The sequence below is a fragment of the Lipotes vexillifer genome, unplaced genomic scaffold, assembly GCF_000442215.2.
Source record: "Lipotes vexillifer unplaced genomic scaffold, Lipotes_vexillifer_v1.1 scaffold591, whole genome shotgun sequence".
In the NCBI taxonomy this organism is placed as follows: Eukaryota; Metazoa; Chordata; class Mammalia; order Artiodactyla; family Lipotidae; genus Lipotes; species Lipotes vexillifer.
Window position 1 is genome coordinate 3678784 of NW_006791954.1, and position 14998 is coordinate 3693781.

The 14998-nt window shown below is 56.6% G+C and overlaps 1 protein-coding gene across 1 annotated transcript in view; it reads left to right on the top strand.

Moving 5' to 3' along the window:
* LASP1 (LIM and SH3 protein 1) overlaps window positions 1-14998 on the top strand; it is a 37575-nt gene that overhangs the window by 5068 nt on the left and 17509 nt on the right. The window contains exons 2-3 of the mRNA XM_007465148.1: window positions 2273-2367; window positions 11155-11239. Coding sequence (XP_007465210.1) covers window positions 2273-2367; window positions 11155-11239 — 180 coding nt within the window. The remainder of the gene's footprint in view (window positions 1-2272; window positions 2368-11154; window positions 11240-14998) is intronic.

Below are 14998 nucleotides of genomic sequence, written 5' to 3' on the forward strand. Positions count from 1 at the left end.
CCCCTCCCTCCCTGTGGGGGGTGGGGGGGGTGTGTGTGTGTGTGTGTGTGTGTGTGTGTGTGTGTGTGTGTGTGTGTGTGTCTTGTGGAACCCCCGGATTGGCTGTTGGCCCTGTACCCCAGCCTGGCCAGTATACTCTGCCCCCTTCCCAAGGGGCTTGGCTCCAGAGGGGGGGACCTGGCTGTCTGCTAGGGTGGAAGTGTCTGTGTCTCTCTCCTTCTCTCCCCCAAGTCAATCAGGGGGCAGCTTCGGAGGTCCCCAGGCCTAGGACAGTGCGGATTCCTGCCTACGTGTGTGTGAAAGTGGGTCATGGTCTGGATTCCAGGGAATGTTTTTCCTGGCAGGCCCCTGCGGGGGTAGGGGCCCAGGCAGGGACATGTGCAGCTAAGCAGGCAGAGGCCAGCAGACTGGGTGGTGACAGGGCTGGGGCACTCTGCCAGTGCCTCCCAGGCATTGGGGGAGGGACAGGGGCTTTCACTTCGCGGGCTGGTGGGGGCAGGGACTACCCCATTCTAGCTTTCCGGTGGGTTGTCTGTGCTGGGGTTTTGCACCGGTAGGAGTGTGGGCTGGACTCAGGGACAGGCCCCGGTTGGGGTGGAGGCCCAGCTTACACCAGCCACATCCCTTGCTTCCAGATTTCCCGCTGACCTTCCCAAAGAGCAGTTCTCCTGTCGCTTCGTTTACTGTTCCGCCACGGGAGAGTCCTTTGGGTCTCCTTGATGGGGAAAGTACCCTGTTGGAAGGTGATTATCCCCCAAATTACCCCGTCGTCTCTGGTTGAAGTGGGCCAGGGTGAGGGAGGTGGTTTGGCAACGTCTCAGCTTCCTTTTCTCTGTCCCCTTCTCCAAAGTGTCCTAGAAGCACCCCTTGGTTGGGAAACACATTTTGAAAAGCACCTCCTTGGGGGAATTTCCTGACAGGTGGCCAAGAACTGGGCGTGTGCTGGGCACCTTGAAAGTCTCCCTGTGCCCTTCCCTGGCTTCTGGCCTCTTTCTTTGAGGGGTCAGGAGTGTCTCCCTTGGCTGCTGGGAAGTGGGGCAGGGACGGGCCAGCTGGGTCACCCCAGCAGCCGGGATTCTGGGGTCCTGGAAGCTGGACTCCTGGTGGGTGCTGATCCGGGGGCCTCGTCCTGGGCTGCCAGGGGCGGATTTCTCTCATTTGCTTGGGTTCGCGTGAGCATCAGTGTTTCTCAGGATGGGCTCACCTCTGTTGCATCAGTTCCCCTGCCCGTATGGTCTTTGACTCTCTTCCCCTCCCTCAGCCACACTGGATGGATCCTTGTTCTGTTCTGGGTCCCTGGGCTTCACTGGAGTCTTCCCTGCCACGCATTCTCACTCACACGCATTGTAGCTGTGGTTGGGCACGGCAGAGCCCCACCTGCACCCCCAAGACACACCCACCTCCCGCCAAGCTGCCGAGCCCCGCCCAGCACCTGACACCCGAGTATGTAGGGATGCCATGTGCTACGCTGAGGGCTCTGTAGGTGATTTCTCATTTAAACCTCAACAATCCCGAGAGGTGGGTATTATGATTTACATTCTACAGACGCAGAAATGGCTCAGAGTAGGTCCTGACCAAGGTCACACAGGTAGTCAGGGTAGGGCTTTGATGTCCACTATTGAGGGTGGGGGGGTCCACCTCCAAGCAGAGGAGGGCGGTGCCTCAGAGGAAGACCAGCTGAGGGATGGGGGAAGGGTGTGGGTGTGGTGGCTAGAGCCTGGGGCACCCACACCCAGTCTGGGCAGGGGTCGCTCAGGAAGCGGGGAGGCATTGGGGCCGGCGCATCGCCCAGGTCCAGGTGTGTCTGTCTGGAGGCCCAGGTGTGTCTGGAGGCCCTGGTGTGGGAGCTAGGAGGGACTGGGTGCATGGGGGCTGGGCCCTCCTCCTCTGCCAAGGCTGAGGAGCTGCCCCTCACGTTCAGCACCGGCTTCTTAGCAACCCTGGCGCAGCTTTGCATAAGCAATGAGGCTTCTGCTGGGTCAGAGGGAATGGTCTGGGGGAAGCGGCGCAGATCTTCTGGGGACTGCTCGCCACTATTATAACTCGCCTCCTCCCCACTCAACCTTGCGTGTGCCCTTCTTCCCCCCTCCGGATAGCTCCAATGGGACAGGGGAGGGTGGTGTCATCAGCTGCCAGAGCCTGGGACCTGAGATGGCCCCGGCTCACCTGGGGTGTGGCTGTGTTCGCGGGTGGAGCGCTCCTTCCTGGGGTCCGAGCCGCTTTCCTGAATCCTGGTGTCTGACGCGTGTCCTCCCTCCGCCTCTGCCCCCAGTTCTGGCATAAAGCGTGCTTCCACTGCGAGACCTGCAAGATGACCCTTAACATGAAGAACTACAAGGGCTACGAGAAGAAGCCCTACTGCAACGCGTGAGTCCTGCCTTGGGCGGGGCGGGGCGGGGCGGGCACTGGGCTCCCTCCTAGTGCTTCCGTGACGTGGCCCAGCATTTCCACACTCTGCTCCATATGTTTTAGCCATGTTGAGTCCTCCTCACCGCAGCTGGATGAAGTTAGGGCTGTTAACATGCCCATTTTACAGCGAAGGAAACCGAAGCTCGAGGAAGGGAAGAGGCTTTCCCAACAGGCCAGTTCAAACCCCGCAGAGCGAGCAAGCTTGTTCCTTCCAGCGCACCCTGCTGTGTGAGAGGGATCCAGCATGGTCTTTCAAGAAGAAAGTCCTGTTTCTGTTCTCCACTTCACCTTCTACATTTCTTTCCCCATGACAGCACCTGACTGTTTCCTCTCCCCTGCCCCCTACCAGCCGGTCTGGGCACTAGGCCTGGGGGTTCCTGGCCACGGCCCTTCCCAGCAGTCATTTCTTGAGAAGTGGGGGCAGCATGAAGGGAGCGGCCTGGTCCCAGGCAGATCTATTCCCTGCCTGGTGGGGGGTGGAGACCTTCATGTCTTTTCCAGTGGAGTTTGCTCTGGTCTACTGTGGGGAGGTGGGTAGAGGTGGGGTCCCCCGTTCCAGGGGGATACCCCCATCCCATCCCATGCAGTTTCAGGTTGATTGCATTCAGCTCAGGGCTCATGTAGGACCTCACAGCCACGCTACTAGGTGGGGCTTCAGAAGGTCAAGTCACTGCAAGTAGGCGGCAAGATCTGTTCAAAAAGATTCAGGATCCGACTTGAGTCCTTTTTCTTTTTCTTTTTAAATTCTCAGTCAGCAGGTTTTCTGCAGCTGAAGTTCACCTGGGAGGGGAACTTTGGGACCTGTCTAAAAGGAGTTGGGGCCTTAAACCCCTGTGAAAGGCTGTCTTCCCCCTTACTGCCCTCCCCTCCCCTGCATATACCACAGCCTCATCTCCTTGGGGCTGGAGCATTCATCAGGCGCTTACTGCCTGTCCTGCTGGCTGCTAGATGCCAACCTGTGCCAGGTGCTGGGAAAACAGATTTTCTGATAAAATCTCAAGCCCAAGAAGCACCATGAATCATCACCTCCCTTCTGGGAGGGATTGGGGCACTGGGAAGACTGCCTGGGGTGGAGGGAGGGTCACAGCTCTGTCCTGGCTCCTCCTTCAGCTGCCCCTTCTCCTCTATTAGCTTCCACTGGTCTCCTTCCCCCTACCGACCCCTCCCACCCCCCCCCCCAGGGAAATGGGACATTCTTCAAATTCTTAAAGGCTCACACAAGCCCTGATTCTCTGCAACTTCCTCCCTCTGTTGGGGAGTAGGGTGGGGTTCAGCAAAGCCAGAGGCTGGGGCAGTTAACCCCTTGATTGCTGGCCCACTTCAGGCTAGATTCTGGGCACCTAGGCTCCTTTGGGGGCAGCTTCAGCGCCTCGGCCCTTCCAGGCAGAAGTCTGGCTGAGCCCGGAGCCCAGTGGATGGCAGGGACTAAGGCTTCTTCGTGTCTCTTCCTAAGACTCCGGTAGCCTAGAATGCAGCAAGCACTGGGAGTTGGAAGAAGGAAATCGGAGGCTTGGTCCTTGTTTTCTCTGCCTGTTCTCAGTCTAGTGCCGAAGTCCCAGCTTACTTTTCTCACCCTCTTCTAGGGAGGCTGCAGCAAGTAGGGGTGGGTAGCTCCTGCAGGGGTTGGGGGGGCTCCAGGGAAGGCAGAGGATAAAACACCCCTCCTGGGATGCTGCTTCCAACCTGCCGAGGGTGAGATTCCCCCGTCTCTCTCCTGGCCTCCAGCCAGAGAAGCAGGTTGACCCCTCTCCATTCCTTGAGCCTTTACAGTCCTCCTTATTCTTCCACGCCTAGCTGACCTTTGGCCCAGCTGGGATGTTACCTGGGAAGGACCCTGGATGAGGGGCCAAACACTTGGGGGATTTGTGGCCCAGCTGTGTTTCACTTGCGCTGTGGTAGCACCTGGCCCGAGGCAGCCACACTCCCTCAGCTGGCATCTGCTGAGCTGCAGGTCCTTGCCAGCGAGCCAGACATGGGGATTCCAGGATAACCCAGAGGCAGGCCCGGCTTGCTCGGGGCGCCCTCCGGACCTGTCCGGGCCTCAGTTTTCCCGTGGTTAAAAATTCCTACCCAGGGATGCTGGAGCCTAGACCAAAAAGTTTTGTGCACCTGCGATGTGCCAGGCACGGGTGTTGAGTGTTCACTCTCATCCCTTCCCGTTTTCTTCCTGCCTTTGGCTCCAACCCCCAGTAATAATCCAGTTCCTGAATCCTGCAGTTTCCGGGATGAGGCCAGCCTGGCCTTGTTTTGTGAAGCTCAGGCCTGGCTTTTCAGCACGTCCCACTCAGGACCCAGAGGGACAGGTGATCGCTCCCAGCCCCCGGCCCCCGGCCCTTTGCCAGGGAGTTGAGCCCACCCAGGGAGGGAGTGTGCAGGTTTGGTGTGCAGGGGGGCCTCTACGTTCTGCCGATCTCTGGTTAGTCCCTGAGCCAGAGTCTTGCAGGAAGGGTGGGCAAGAGAAAGAAGAAAGCTGTCTTGTCTCTCTTCAGTGGCTTCTCAAGATTGAGATTTAAGTTCTGGAAAGTGACTGAAAGCAGCAAAAAGGCCTCTTCTATTTCTCTCTTTGCACCAGACTTATCTGGGGTGAAGCCGGGGAGAGAACATAGGCCAGAGCCCACAGCCAGCCTTCTGGGTGGTAGTGGACCCCCAAGGACGTACATTTACACACGTGCCTGTGCATATACAGATACACACGCTGCCGCCAGCTGTGGGGCCAGGGAGAAACGCCAGGGTGTTGGACTTGTATAGGCTGTGTTTGTGTTCATACTTCCCAGGCCATAGGCACTCAGCCTTGCTATGACAAGGTAGGGGGGAGCATGCCTGCTTTTGCATAATAGCCAGTGGGGGAAGAGCCCACTGTTAATCGAATTCTCTCTTGAAGCTTCTGGGTAGGTGGGGTGAGCCTATTCCAGTTGTTATAGGAATATTTATGCCCTCGATGATCTGTTTTGTAAACTATTCTTTCTGAAAGTGGGGCAGATGGGTCCACGAACAAACCTGGTCCTTTGTCTCCATGCAAATAGTTGAGGAGCCCGGAGGACAGGGGGGTGGGGGTGGGGGTCAGGGGGACAGAGGCAGAGTTGCAGGCCAGGGGAACCAGCTTTGGAGGTGTCAAGTAGTGGGTGGACATGGGCTGGGGAAGAAAGCGGGGGATGCTCAATTGTACCTTTCCCCTCCTCACTGACTGCAGTGGTAGGGGTCTGTCCTTCAGTTGCCTTGAGCTGTGGGCTGAGGGACTGAGGAGGGTGGAGGTGTCCCTGGTTCTGGGGAACAAGGGACTGTGGTCCTATTCCTTCCCCAGGCCTCAGAGAGTGGAGTGGGGCCTGTGCTGGTGGGGCTTGAAGTATCTCTGGGTTCTAGCAAACTGTCTTGAATCCCAGCTGCTCTTAGGGGATGGGGCAGCAGCGGGCAAAGTCCAGGAATAGGGACTGGGGCTTTCCCACCTCCACAGGGTTCTCTGCCTCTGACTGGGAAAAATGGGATCAGATGTCTTGGGGAGCTGGGGGTAGCACCAGGAGAGGGAGTGGGATGGGTGTGTGTGCTGTGTTTGGGAGTGGGGAGTCCAAAGGGGTATCCACAGTGAGCAGTGTGGCCTCTAGGCAGCCCCTACCTCTCTCTCACCCCCAAATCCTTATACTCAGATGTCAGGGCCTCAAGGAACTTCAGGGATCACTTTGCTTCCTGGCAGCCCATTTTATAGATGAGGAAACTGAGGCGCAGTGTTTCCATGCCTTTCCTGACTTGGCAGAGTCATTTCTCTTTGTGTATTTTGCCATTTTTCATTTTGTCCACGACCACTGAGGGCTGGTAAGTTCTTCTTCATGTCTAGCCTTGATCTTTTTGGCTGCTCATTTTTTTCCCTCTGGTCAAACAATGCCTCCTTGTTGCTTCCTATCCCCACCGTTTCAGCCCCTTTGGCCTGGGGAACTGGTGAGAAACTGGGTGAGAAGGGAGCCCTCCCTGCCCGCCTGCCCGTGGGCAGTGTTCCCAGCAGGGGAATCAGCAGCTTCTTCCAGAGGCAGGATGTAGGGGCTGTGGGTTTTTTTTCCTCCCCCTTTTGGTGAAACCAAAGGCTCCTTGTTGCTTTTGTTGATGTATTTTTGTTCCTCCTTGAACAAAAAGCTGTGGTTTTTGAAGGGATCCAAGGCTGGAAGAGGCGAGGTTGCCTGTAGAAAGGGGGAGCTGGGCTTCCAGGATATCTGGTCTGTTCTTCTTCTGCCTCTGGAACACAGCTGATGGCGGGACTGGGAGTGGGGCTTCCTACAGGTGATCTCTGTCCCCAGTAAGACCATAGCAGGAGCCCTGCAGCTTCTCAGCATCCTCCCTGTCCTCACTGTCCCTCCAAGCAGGAGGCTGACTCAGAGGTCCTCTGGGGCAAGCCCCCCTTCTCCTGCATTCCCACAGGTCATGTCTGGACTCTTGAGACACCTGCTTTCGAAGTGTCTTACGGAGTAGGTGGCTTCTGACTGGGGGTGGCTGAGAGACCCCAGAGGGTTCTCTCATAATAGCCAAGCTTGGAAACTGGTTGGGTTTAGAAGAGGAAGTTCTCTACCGACCCAACCAAGCATATCTTTCCGCAGAGCTGGGAGTGGGCAGGTGTTCACCTGGTGGGGGAGGGATGTCAGCCTGTGCTTAGCTGTCTGGGCAGGTGTGGTATAGGGGAGAGTGCATTGGGCCAGATCTCTGTCCTTGACAGGGCCAGATCTCTGTCCTTGACACTGAGCCTCAGTTTCTTTATCTGTAAAATGGGCACAGTGATAACGCCTGCCTTTTTTAGCCCAAAGCCTTGTGGCATGTTTCAGGAGAGAATGTGCACAGGATACAGTGTATCCAGAAGTCACTTTATGTGACTCTCAGTTTTCCTAGAGGCCTGGGCCGCTGCCAGCAGCTGCCTGATTGTCCTGCCCCCCAGACTTCCTGTCCTAGTGGGCTCTCTCCATGCCTCTCTCTTTCCCAGAGCAGCTGATACTGCCATTGAGGGTGGGGAGGGGCATCGGCAGAGGGCCCACCGCTTGGAATGATTAACAAGGGACCGGGTGCAGGCTGGCCCACAGAAGGGACAAAGAAGAGCTGTGCTCTGGACGCGGCTCCAGCCCAGGGTTGGGACACCCAGTTCTCCCCACCCTGGTCCCTCGTTCCCTCACCATGGCCCAGTCTGTTGGTGGGGCTGGGGTTCCAGTGGGGTCTCTAGCTGGGGGCGGGGAGACCCCTCTTCTGCCTTTGCGCCTGCATTGGGATACGCATATATCCATTCATCTCAACTGGGATCTGAGGGTAATGGGTTGCGGGGCCACTTCAACCTGAGGATAGAGAGGGAGGGAAAAGGTAGAATTCCCAGCAGTCGTTTCTGGAAGGAGGTCAAATCCATTGTAGCCCTCTTGGAAGGCAGTCATGTGGATGGGGGAGGGGCACAGCACTGGTGTTCTGGCATATCCTCCCTTCTAAAAACAAACCCGTGGCACCTGTCTTCCTCAACTAAATTGTCTGCAAGGATCCTGCAGACACAGCCTCCTAGTTTTGCCTTCGTGGGTTCCTCTGCAGTTGAGGACCCTGGCTGTCTGTGTCTCTTCCCCCACCCCCATAGACTCTCTCTGCCTGCTCTCACAGCTCTCCTGCCTTGAGCCGAGGATGAGGTTGCCATGGGAACCCGAAGCGCAGTGAGCAGGGGACGGGAAAGGCAGAGTTGTCTCGCCAGGGCTGGGGGCTCTGGGTAGGGGACAGGGTTGACCCAGCAGGAGGAATATAGCCCGTGCTCATGGCTGCCTGCCTCTTTTGGCCTGGGGTTGGGGGTTAGGAGGCAAGGGTAAGAGACCGGAGGCTTCAGAGCCCCTCTTTAATCTATCTTAATCTGATGCAGGCTTAAAATCCCCCTCCTCCTCCCACCAGATTAAGCTGAGTCGACGACATCTAGGCTGGTCCCCCTCTCCCCTTCTGATGGAATTAGTGTTCTGGCTGTGGGGGGCTGAGATCTGGGGGTCATGATGGCTCCAAAGAGAAGATGAAAGACCCGCCAGCCCCATCCAGAGGCACCCACTGCATGTTGGGGGGGTCTCCTGAGACCCTTCTGGTGGCGTGTAGGAGGTATGTGAACATGGACCTGCTGGCGTCAGTGTCTCGGAGAAGTGCATTGCTGCAGAGGGCTCGTCTAGATATTCATCGTGTGTGGGGAATAACGCAGAGTGCACAGGAGCCTAGGAATTGCGGAGTGGGGTTGCGTCTGGCTGACCTTGGGCCACGGGACCTGGCATTCCATTTTAGCCCTGTACATTCAGGCAAATGGGAAACCACGGGTTTGCAGACTGACTCCTGTGCATATGTGTTTTCCGAGCCCGCCAGACACCCTTCCCCACCAAGTGCTAACCAGAGCCACCATCTCAGAACTGACCCTTCAGGCTCTGGGTCAGAGCTGCCCTGAAGGTCTTCTCCATCCCCCTGCTTCAGGACCTAACCTCCCTCCTGTGCTCATGAGCCCCTACTTACAGACGCTCTCCTCACCGCACTGCCCACCCCTTGACACCTTCATAATGGCTCTGATTTGGTGGGAGGGTCATCTCCAAAGCCCTCCCTCCTAGGACCTCAGGGCCCTCCAGTTCTGCTAGAGATCTTACTTAGATCCCTCCTGCTGTTCTCTTTCTAGTCTCCAGGAACAGACTCCCAGTTGATCCTCCCTTTTCCTGGAACTGCTCAGGGATTTTGAATGGCGCACCTCAGCTATAGGTGGCCCTGGCTTTGCGGAGTTGGGCCAAGCCTGGGACTGGACCCACAGCCTTAGCCCCACATTCATCTATGGGACATTTTGTTGATGGCTGCAGGCACCTGTATTTGCTTTTTAGTTTCTTGCCTTGCTCTTCCCTCTGCTCGGGGAGCCCTGGGCCTGGACTGATCTGGGAGGCAGGACTCAGGTGGGGCAGTGCAGGCTACGAGTTGGGACACAGCTAGAGTCACCTTTTGTGCTTCTAGGTCCAAGATGATGAAGTTAGCTCAGAGGGAAAGATGATTTGCCAATCACTCTGTGAGACAGTGGCAGGGCCAGCACCCAGCACTGTGCTCCTTCTAGCCACCCCCCACCCTCCCCACCACCATTTAGTTGAGTTCTCCAGCCCCCGAGTCCTGCCCTTGACACGGGGAAGTCTGTGTGTGATTACCAATAGCTCTCACTCACGATGGGCCGGGCAGCTGGAGAACATGCCAGGCTTGGTGAAACACACAGAGGTGGAGGGCTGCTTGTGTCCAGTTCCAGGGCACATCAGCCAACCTGGCTGGCTGGAAGATGGCGATCCAGCTCTTACCTGGGGACAGGCTGTGAGTCTGGCATCGGCTAGTGGTCATGGTTGTGGTGGGGTGTGGCCAGCCAGAGCTAAGAATGGCCAGCCTTTGGCTTCTGCTCAGAGAAGCCACCTACCAGTCCCTGAAGTCACTGGGGCCTTTGTAGACCCCTAGCCCTTTCACACACCAGCATCTACACACAGACCACAGTGACTCGGGGCTGCCTCTCCTCTAGCTGGTTTGCTGGGGGCCTTTGTGATGACCCAGGGGAATGGAGGAGACCCGAGTTCTAGTCCTGGCTCAGCTTCAACACCTGGTAGGACATTCGTTTATTCAACAAATATTTATTGAACACCAGGTATTATTTGGGGAGCTTGGAATAAACCAGTGAAGGAAAGACCAAGAATCCCCTCACCTCATAGAGACGCAGTGGAGAGAGAAGACAGTAAACCGATGTGATAAATAATTATGAAGTCAGCTAAGTGCCTGGCGCCAGCACACGACTTCCTCCTCTGGGAGAAAGAAGGGGCTTGGACCGGATGGTCCTGGAGGTCCCCGCAGGCTTGGCTCTGAGGGCTGAACTGGTTCCTGCTACCTCCAAGCCAGCCCTCTTTCTGGGGGACAGGACCGTGGTCTGTCCTGTGTCTGGAGATTAGAGGGTTTGGTTCAGGGTGTTAAGTCCTTGGAGACCGTTTGGCTACAAATCTGGATGCCTCCAGTTACTGGCCGTGTGCCTTAGCCACGTTGTTTAACCTTACCAAGCCGCTGTTCTCCAGTCTGTCAAAGAGGGATAATAGGGCTGTTTTAAGAAGTTGATGAACTAAGGAATGTACACCCTTAGCACAGGGAAACATCAGCTGTTGTTACAGTGTTCTTATCTGTCACCCGTGGTGACCTCTTCTCGGCCTCAAGCTGATCTCTCATCTACCCTCCGATTATGTTGGACCTTGTTAGCTGTTTGAAACACCACTCTGGATGTGTGTGTTTTTTGTCTCACTGCCTTTTCCTGGAAGCCCCCCTGGATATGTGTATCCCTTTCCCCTTACTCCTGTCTCTGTATCCCTCCTGCCCTTCTCTGCTACATTGGTCTCCACTTGTGGTCTCCGCTGAAAGCTTTGTTCTAACCCCACGAGCATCTTCTTCCCAGCCTGGCGAGGCCCTCCTGGGTGCCTGGCCCCCTTGACCTTCCTGTGCAATAGACATGGATTACTTGGGTGATCTGAAACCCTTAGAGAGTGTCTCCATGTCCTCCCTTTGGAGTTCTTGGTGGCCAGCCAGCCACTCAGGCCTGATGTGTCTTCCCAATTCAGCCCAGGCTGAGTCTGAGAAACGCTTGCCTCCCCTTGGCCATGGGCAATGGGCATTGTGGTTCTGATGCTGGGACAGGGGCAGGGGCTTGCCCAAGGATAAGAGAATGGAAGCCCAGAGGTTCCCGCCCCTTCCACCACAATGACCCCCTTTTTTTTTTCTGTCCTGCAGACACTACCCCAAGCAGTCCTTCACCATGGTGGCCGACACCCCGGAAAACCTCCGCCTCAAGCAACAGAGTGAGCTCCAGAGTCAGGTGAGGGGGTGGGGCCTGCCCCTTGGGGGCGGGGCAACCCCTGGATTGGGCAAGGGCTCCTTCCTTCTGTGGTTACTCAGCAAGGCCAAGGCGCTGAAATCCTAGCAGTTACCAATCTCCCTGCCCCCACCCCACCCCCAGTTACTTCACATTTCCTGACTTGATCAGAGAAGTGGGTGAGAGCATACCCCGCTTCCTACCTAAAGTGGGTGGGAGGGGTGTGGGCGTCGGATTTTTTCTGCTTCAGGAATTTTGTGGGGGACCCCTAGAGCCCACCTCCTCCAGGAAGCTGGTCCCCTCCCCCTCCTCTCCACTCACACCCACCCTCAGAGGGCAGGCTGCGAAGGGGGCCTGTCCTGCCTGTGTCTCCTTGGGCCTGATTTTCCTGAGCGCCTGCTGGGTGGGGAGCCGCCCTGTGTGTCACTGCAGTAGGGGAGGAGACGGGCTTCCTGCGCCAGGGAGAACCCGATCTTCAGGGGACACTGAGGAATAAGCAAAAGGTCCAGAACCTTTTGGCCAGAACGACTAACCCTGCCTGGGGGTCTGGGAGGGCTTCTGGGACAAACCTGGCTTGGACTGTGGGGTGGAGTGGGGCAGAGCAGGGCTTCATCAGAGACCCCTTGGGGAATGTAACCAAGTGGGCAGGGTGCCCAGGGCCGGGAAAATGTCTTGCAGGATCCACCAGGGCCTCAGAGGGGGATCTCTCCTGATCCCTCCAGAGTGGGGCTCCTGCTGCCAGATCTTGATGTGGCTTCTCTGGTCACATGAAGGAGAATCAGCCCTGGGCCATCTACACACATTCTCTCGTTGAATCTTCCGAGCAATCCTGCGAGGAAGGTGCTGTTTTCCCATTGTACAGATGTGGAAACTGAGGCTCAGAGACAGTAAGGGACTTGCTAAGATCATATATGTAGCAATAGAGGTAATAAATGTATTAATAGTTAATGTATGGAGTGCTCAGTGCTCTGGGCGTATTAATGTTCAATCCTCACAACAGCCCTGTGCAGTTGGCAGGATCGGTCTCACTTTATGGAAGAGGTTCAGGCCTCCCGTGTGTCCCACAGTGATGGGGAGCAAGTAGGGGAAGCTGATGTCAGCAGCAGCTCACATCTGCCAGCCCAGACCCTGCCCCCGCTATGGTGTGAAAGTTACAGTCACTGGGGGAGCCGGTGTGGATACCAGAGCCTTGCCAACTGAGGAGGGCTGAGTAGCCCAGCTGGCAGGAAGTAGGCTTGAGACAGCGCTGGGGCCTGGGCCTGATCTGCACAGGGAAGACCCTAGCCAGGCCCTGACCACCACCCTGGACTCCCCATCCTGTCTGGAGCCTACTGGGGCCAGAGGTGGAAGGGGTTACATGGGGCAGGCAGACCAGAGCACCATGGGGTGACCTGTAGTCACCCCACAGCTTGAGAGGAGTGTGGGAGTGTGTGTACACACTCAGGCAGAAGCAAGGGACACACACACACACACACACACACACACACACACACACACACACACACACACACACACACACACACACACACCCCTACTCTCAGAAGGAGAAATTCAAACCCTGTTAATTCCCTCAGCCTTTGTTGATCCCATAAAAGCTGGGCTGCAGCTCTTTTTGCCCCTGGAACTTGATCCCTGAGGGGTGGGGTCTGTAGGAGGAAGCAACCCCTGCCCAGGGTCTGAAGGCTCTTCTGACCTATACCTGTCCCCCAGGGGCCTGGCCCCACTGCTCGCCTCCTGGGTCCTGGGCTCCTGGCTCTGGGGCCGGCTGGGGAAATCATGAGAAAGGCAGTCACTCTAAATAGGTTCTCACTGCCTCCTTCATAGGACCTCATTTAGTCCTCACAACCACCTAATGATGAGGAACCCTTGTCCCTGTGGTGCAGATGGGGACACAGGTGAGAGAGGCCATGCCCCTTGCCAGAGCCCCGTGATGGAGGCAGAAGTCAAGCCCCTCTGCAGCCTGCTGTGGCACCTGTGCGCTAACGCCCAGGATGCTCCAGTCACCAGTGGGGATGGGGGGGGGGCCTTTTAGAATGCAGAGTCCTAGGCCCCGCCCAAGGGGTTTCTGTTTGGCAGTTCTGGGCGGGTCCAGGAATCTGCATTTTGGCGGCCCTGGTGATTCTGATGAGGGCTTTTGGTCCCACAGACATGCTCTGAGAGGCTGAGCCAGGCTGTGAGGTAGGGAGGGAGCTAAGGAGCTGCTGGGAGGGGTGTGAGTTAGGGCTTTGCATTGAGGCCACTGCTGCAATCTGCAGTTGGGCTCCTGGGGGCTGGGGCTGGGATAGGCGGAGGGTGGAGACCCCGGTCCTGCCCTCTTCGCAAGCCTGGTTCTGTCTCCTACCTCCCCCCAGCTGTGTGGTCTGAGTCTGGCCCCTTGCCTCTCAAGAGTTGGGTTTTTTTTTCCTGCCCGGTAAAATAGGAACAGCAAACCCAGTTACCTAGAGGTTGGGGGCTGGGCCCGATGCTCTGAGGCTTGAAGGGCTGAGCAGGCGTGGCTGGGGGCGGTGATGGGTTCTGGTTCCTTCGGCCACTGTGGAGGCAGGGCCGGCTGGCGTGGCCAGTGGCTGACGGGAAGGGAAGTGGGGGCCTCTCCTACCTTGTCTGCCCCACCTCACCCGGGTGTCAGCTGGTCTCTTTCCAGGCCCCTTCCTGGGCCTGCGTTGGTGTGTCTCTTCTCAGTCTCTGGGAAGTTGCCCATATGCTATTTCAACTTGGTTTTCCTGTCTCTAGATTGGTTCCCAAAGTGGTGCTTTGGGTGTCTGGGACACCTGGAGCCTCCCTTGTGGGGGCAGCAGCCACAGAGCCGACCAGAAATGACCTTCTAGGTGGTCCTGCCCAGGCCTGGCTGAAGCGGGGCACTGGTGGCTGGGCCTGGTAGCTCTCCCACTGCCAGCCCTGCGCTGAGAGGCAGCAGCCTTGGGGTGGCCCCTGAGCCCAGGCAGAAGTGCAAGAAAAAGGTCTCTTTCATTTTTCCCTCATCATCCATGGTGCTGCGCGTGGGATATGCCACAGGGCGCATGCCACAGGGCACAGGAGAGTGTAGCAGAGCCTCATGCTCTGCCCTGCTCTTGGCAGGGTTCCCACTCTCTTATCTTGAATCTTGTGACCAGCAAGGCAGGCAGCATACCTGTGTCACTCTTACTGGAGCTGGCTGAGGGTCAAATGCTGGATCTGCCATCGCTCGCGGTGTGCCCTTGGGCAAGTTATTTAACCTCTCTGAGCCTTAGTGCCTTCATCTGTAAAGTGTGGATTACCTCTCTCCAAAGGTTATTGTGAGGATGTTAGTATATATTAGGCATTTAAAACAGTTCCTGGCATACAGTCAGCACTCAATAAATGTTCGCTGTTACTGCTCTCCTGGAAAGGAGAGGAGATGGAACTTGGGCATGATAAAGCTGAGGAACGCTAGGCCTTCTGATGATTGCTTCCAGAACTGACCTTTTTCGTTGGATCTCCTCCCCCACCTGTGTGTGTCTAATTTTATTTTTATTTATTTTTGATTTTTTGCTGGGAACATTTTGGGTTTTTTTTCCATTTATGTTATGAACTCATCACAATCCCTCTTTTTTTTATGTTGTGTGTTTTATTTCTTTCTTTATTATCTTTTCTGGCTGCGTTGGGTCTTTGTTGCTGCGCGCGGGCTTTCTTTAGTTGTGGCGGGCAGGGGCTACCCTTCGTTGCAGTGTGCGGGCTTCCCACTGCGGTGGCTTCTCTTGTTGAGGAGCATGGGCCCTAGTGCGCGCGGGCTTCAGTAGTTGTGGC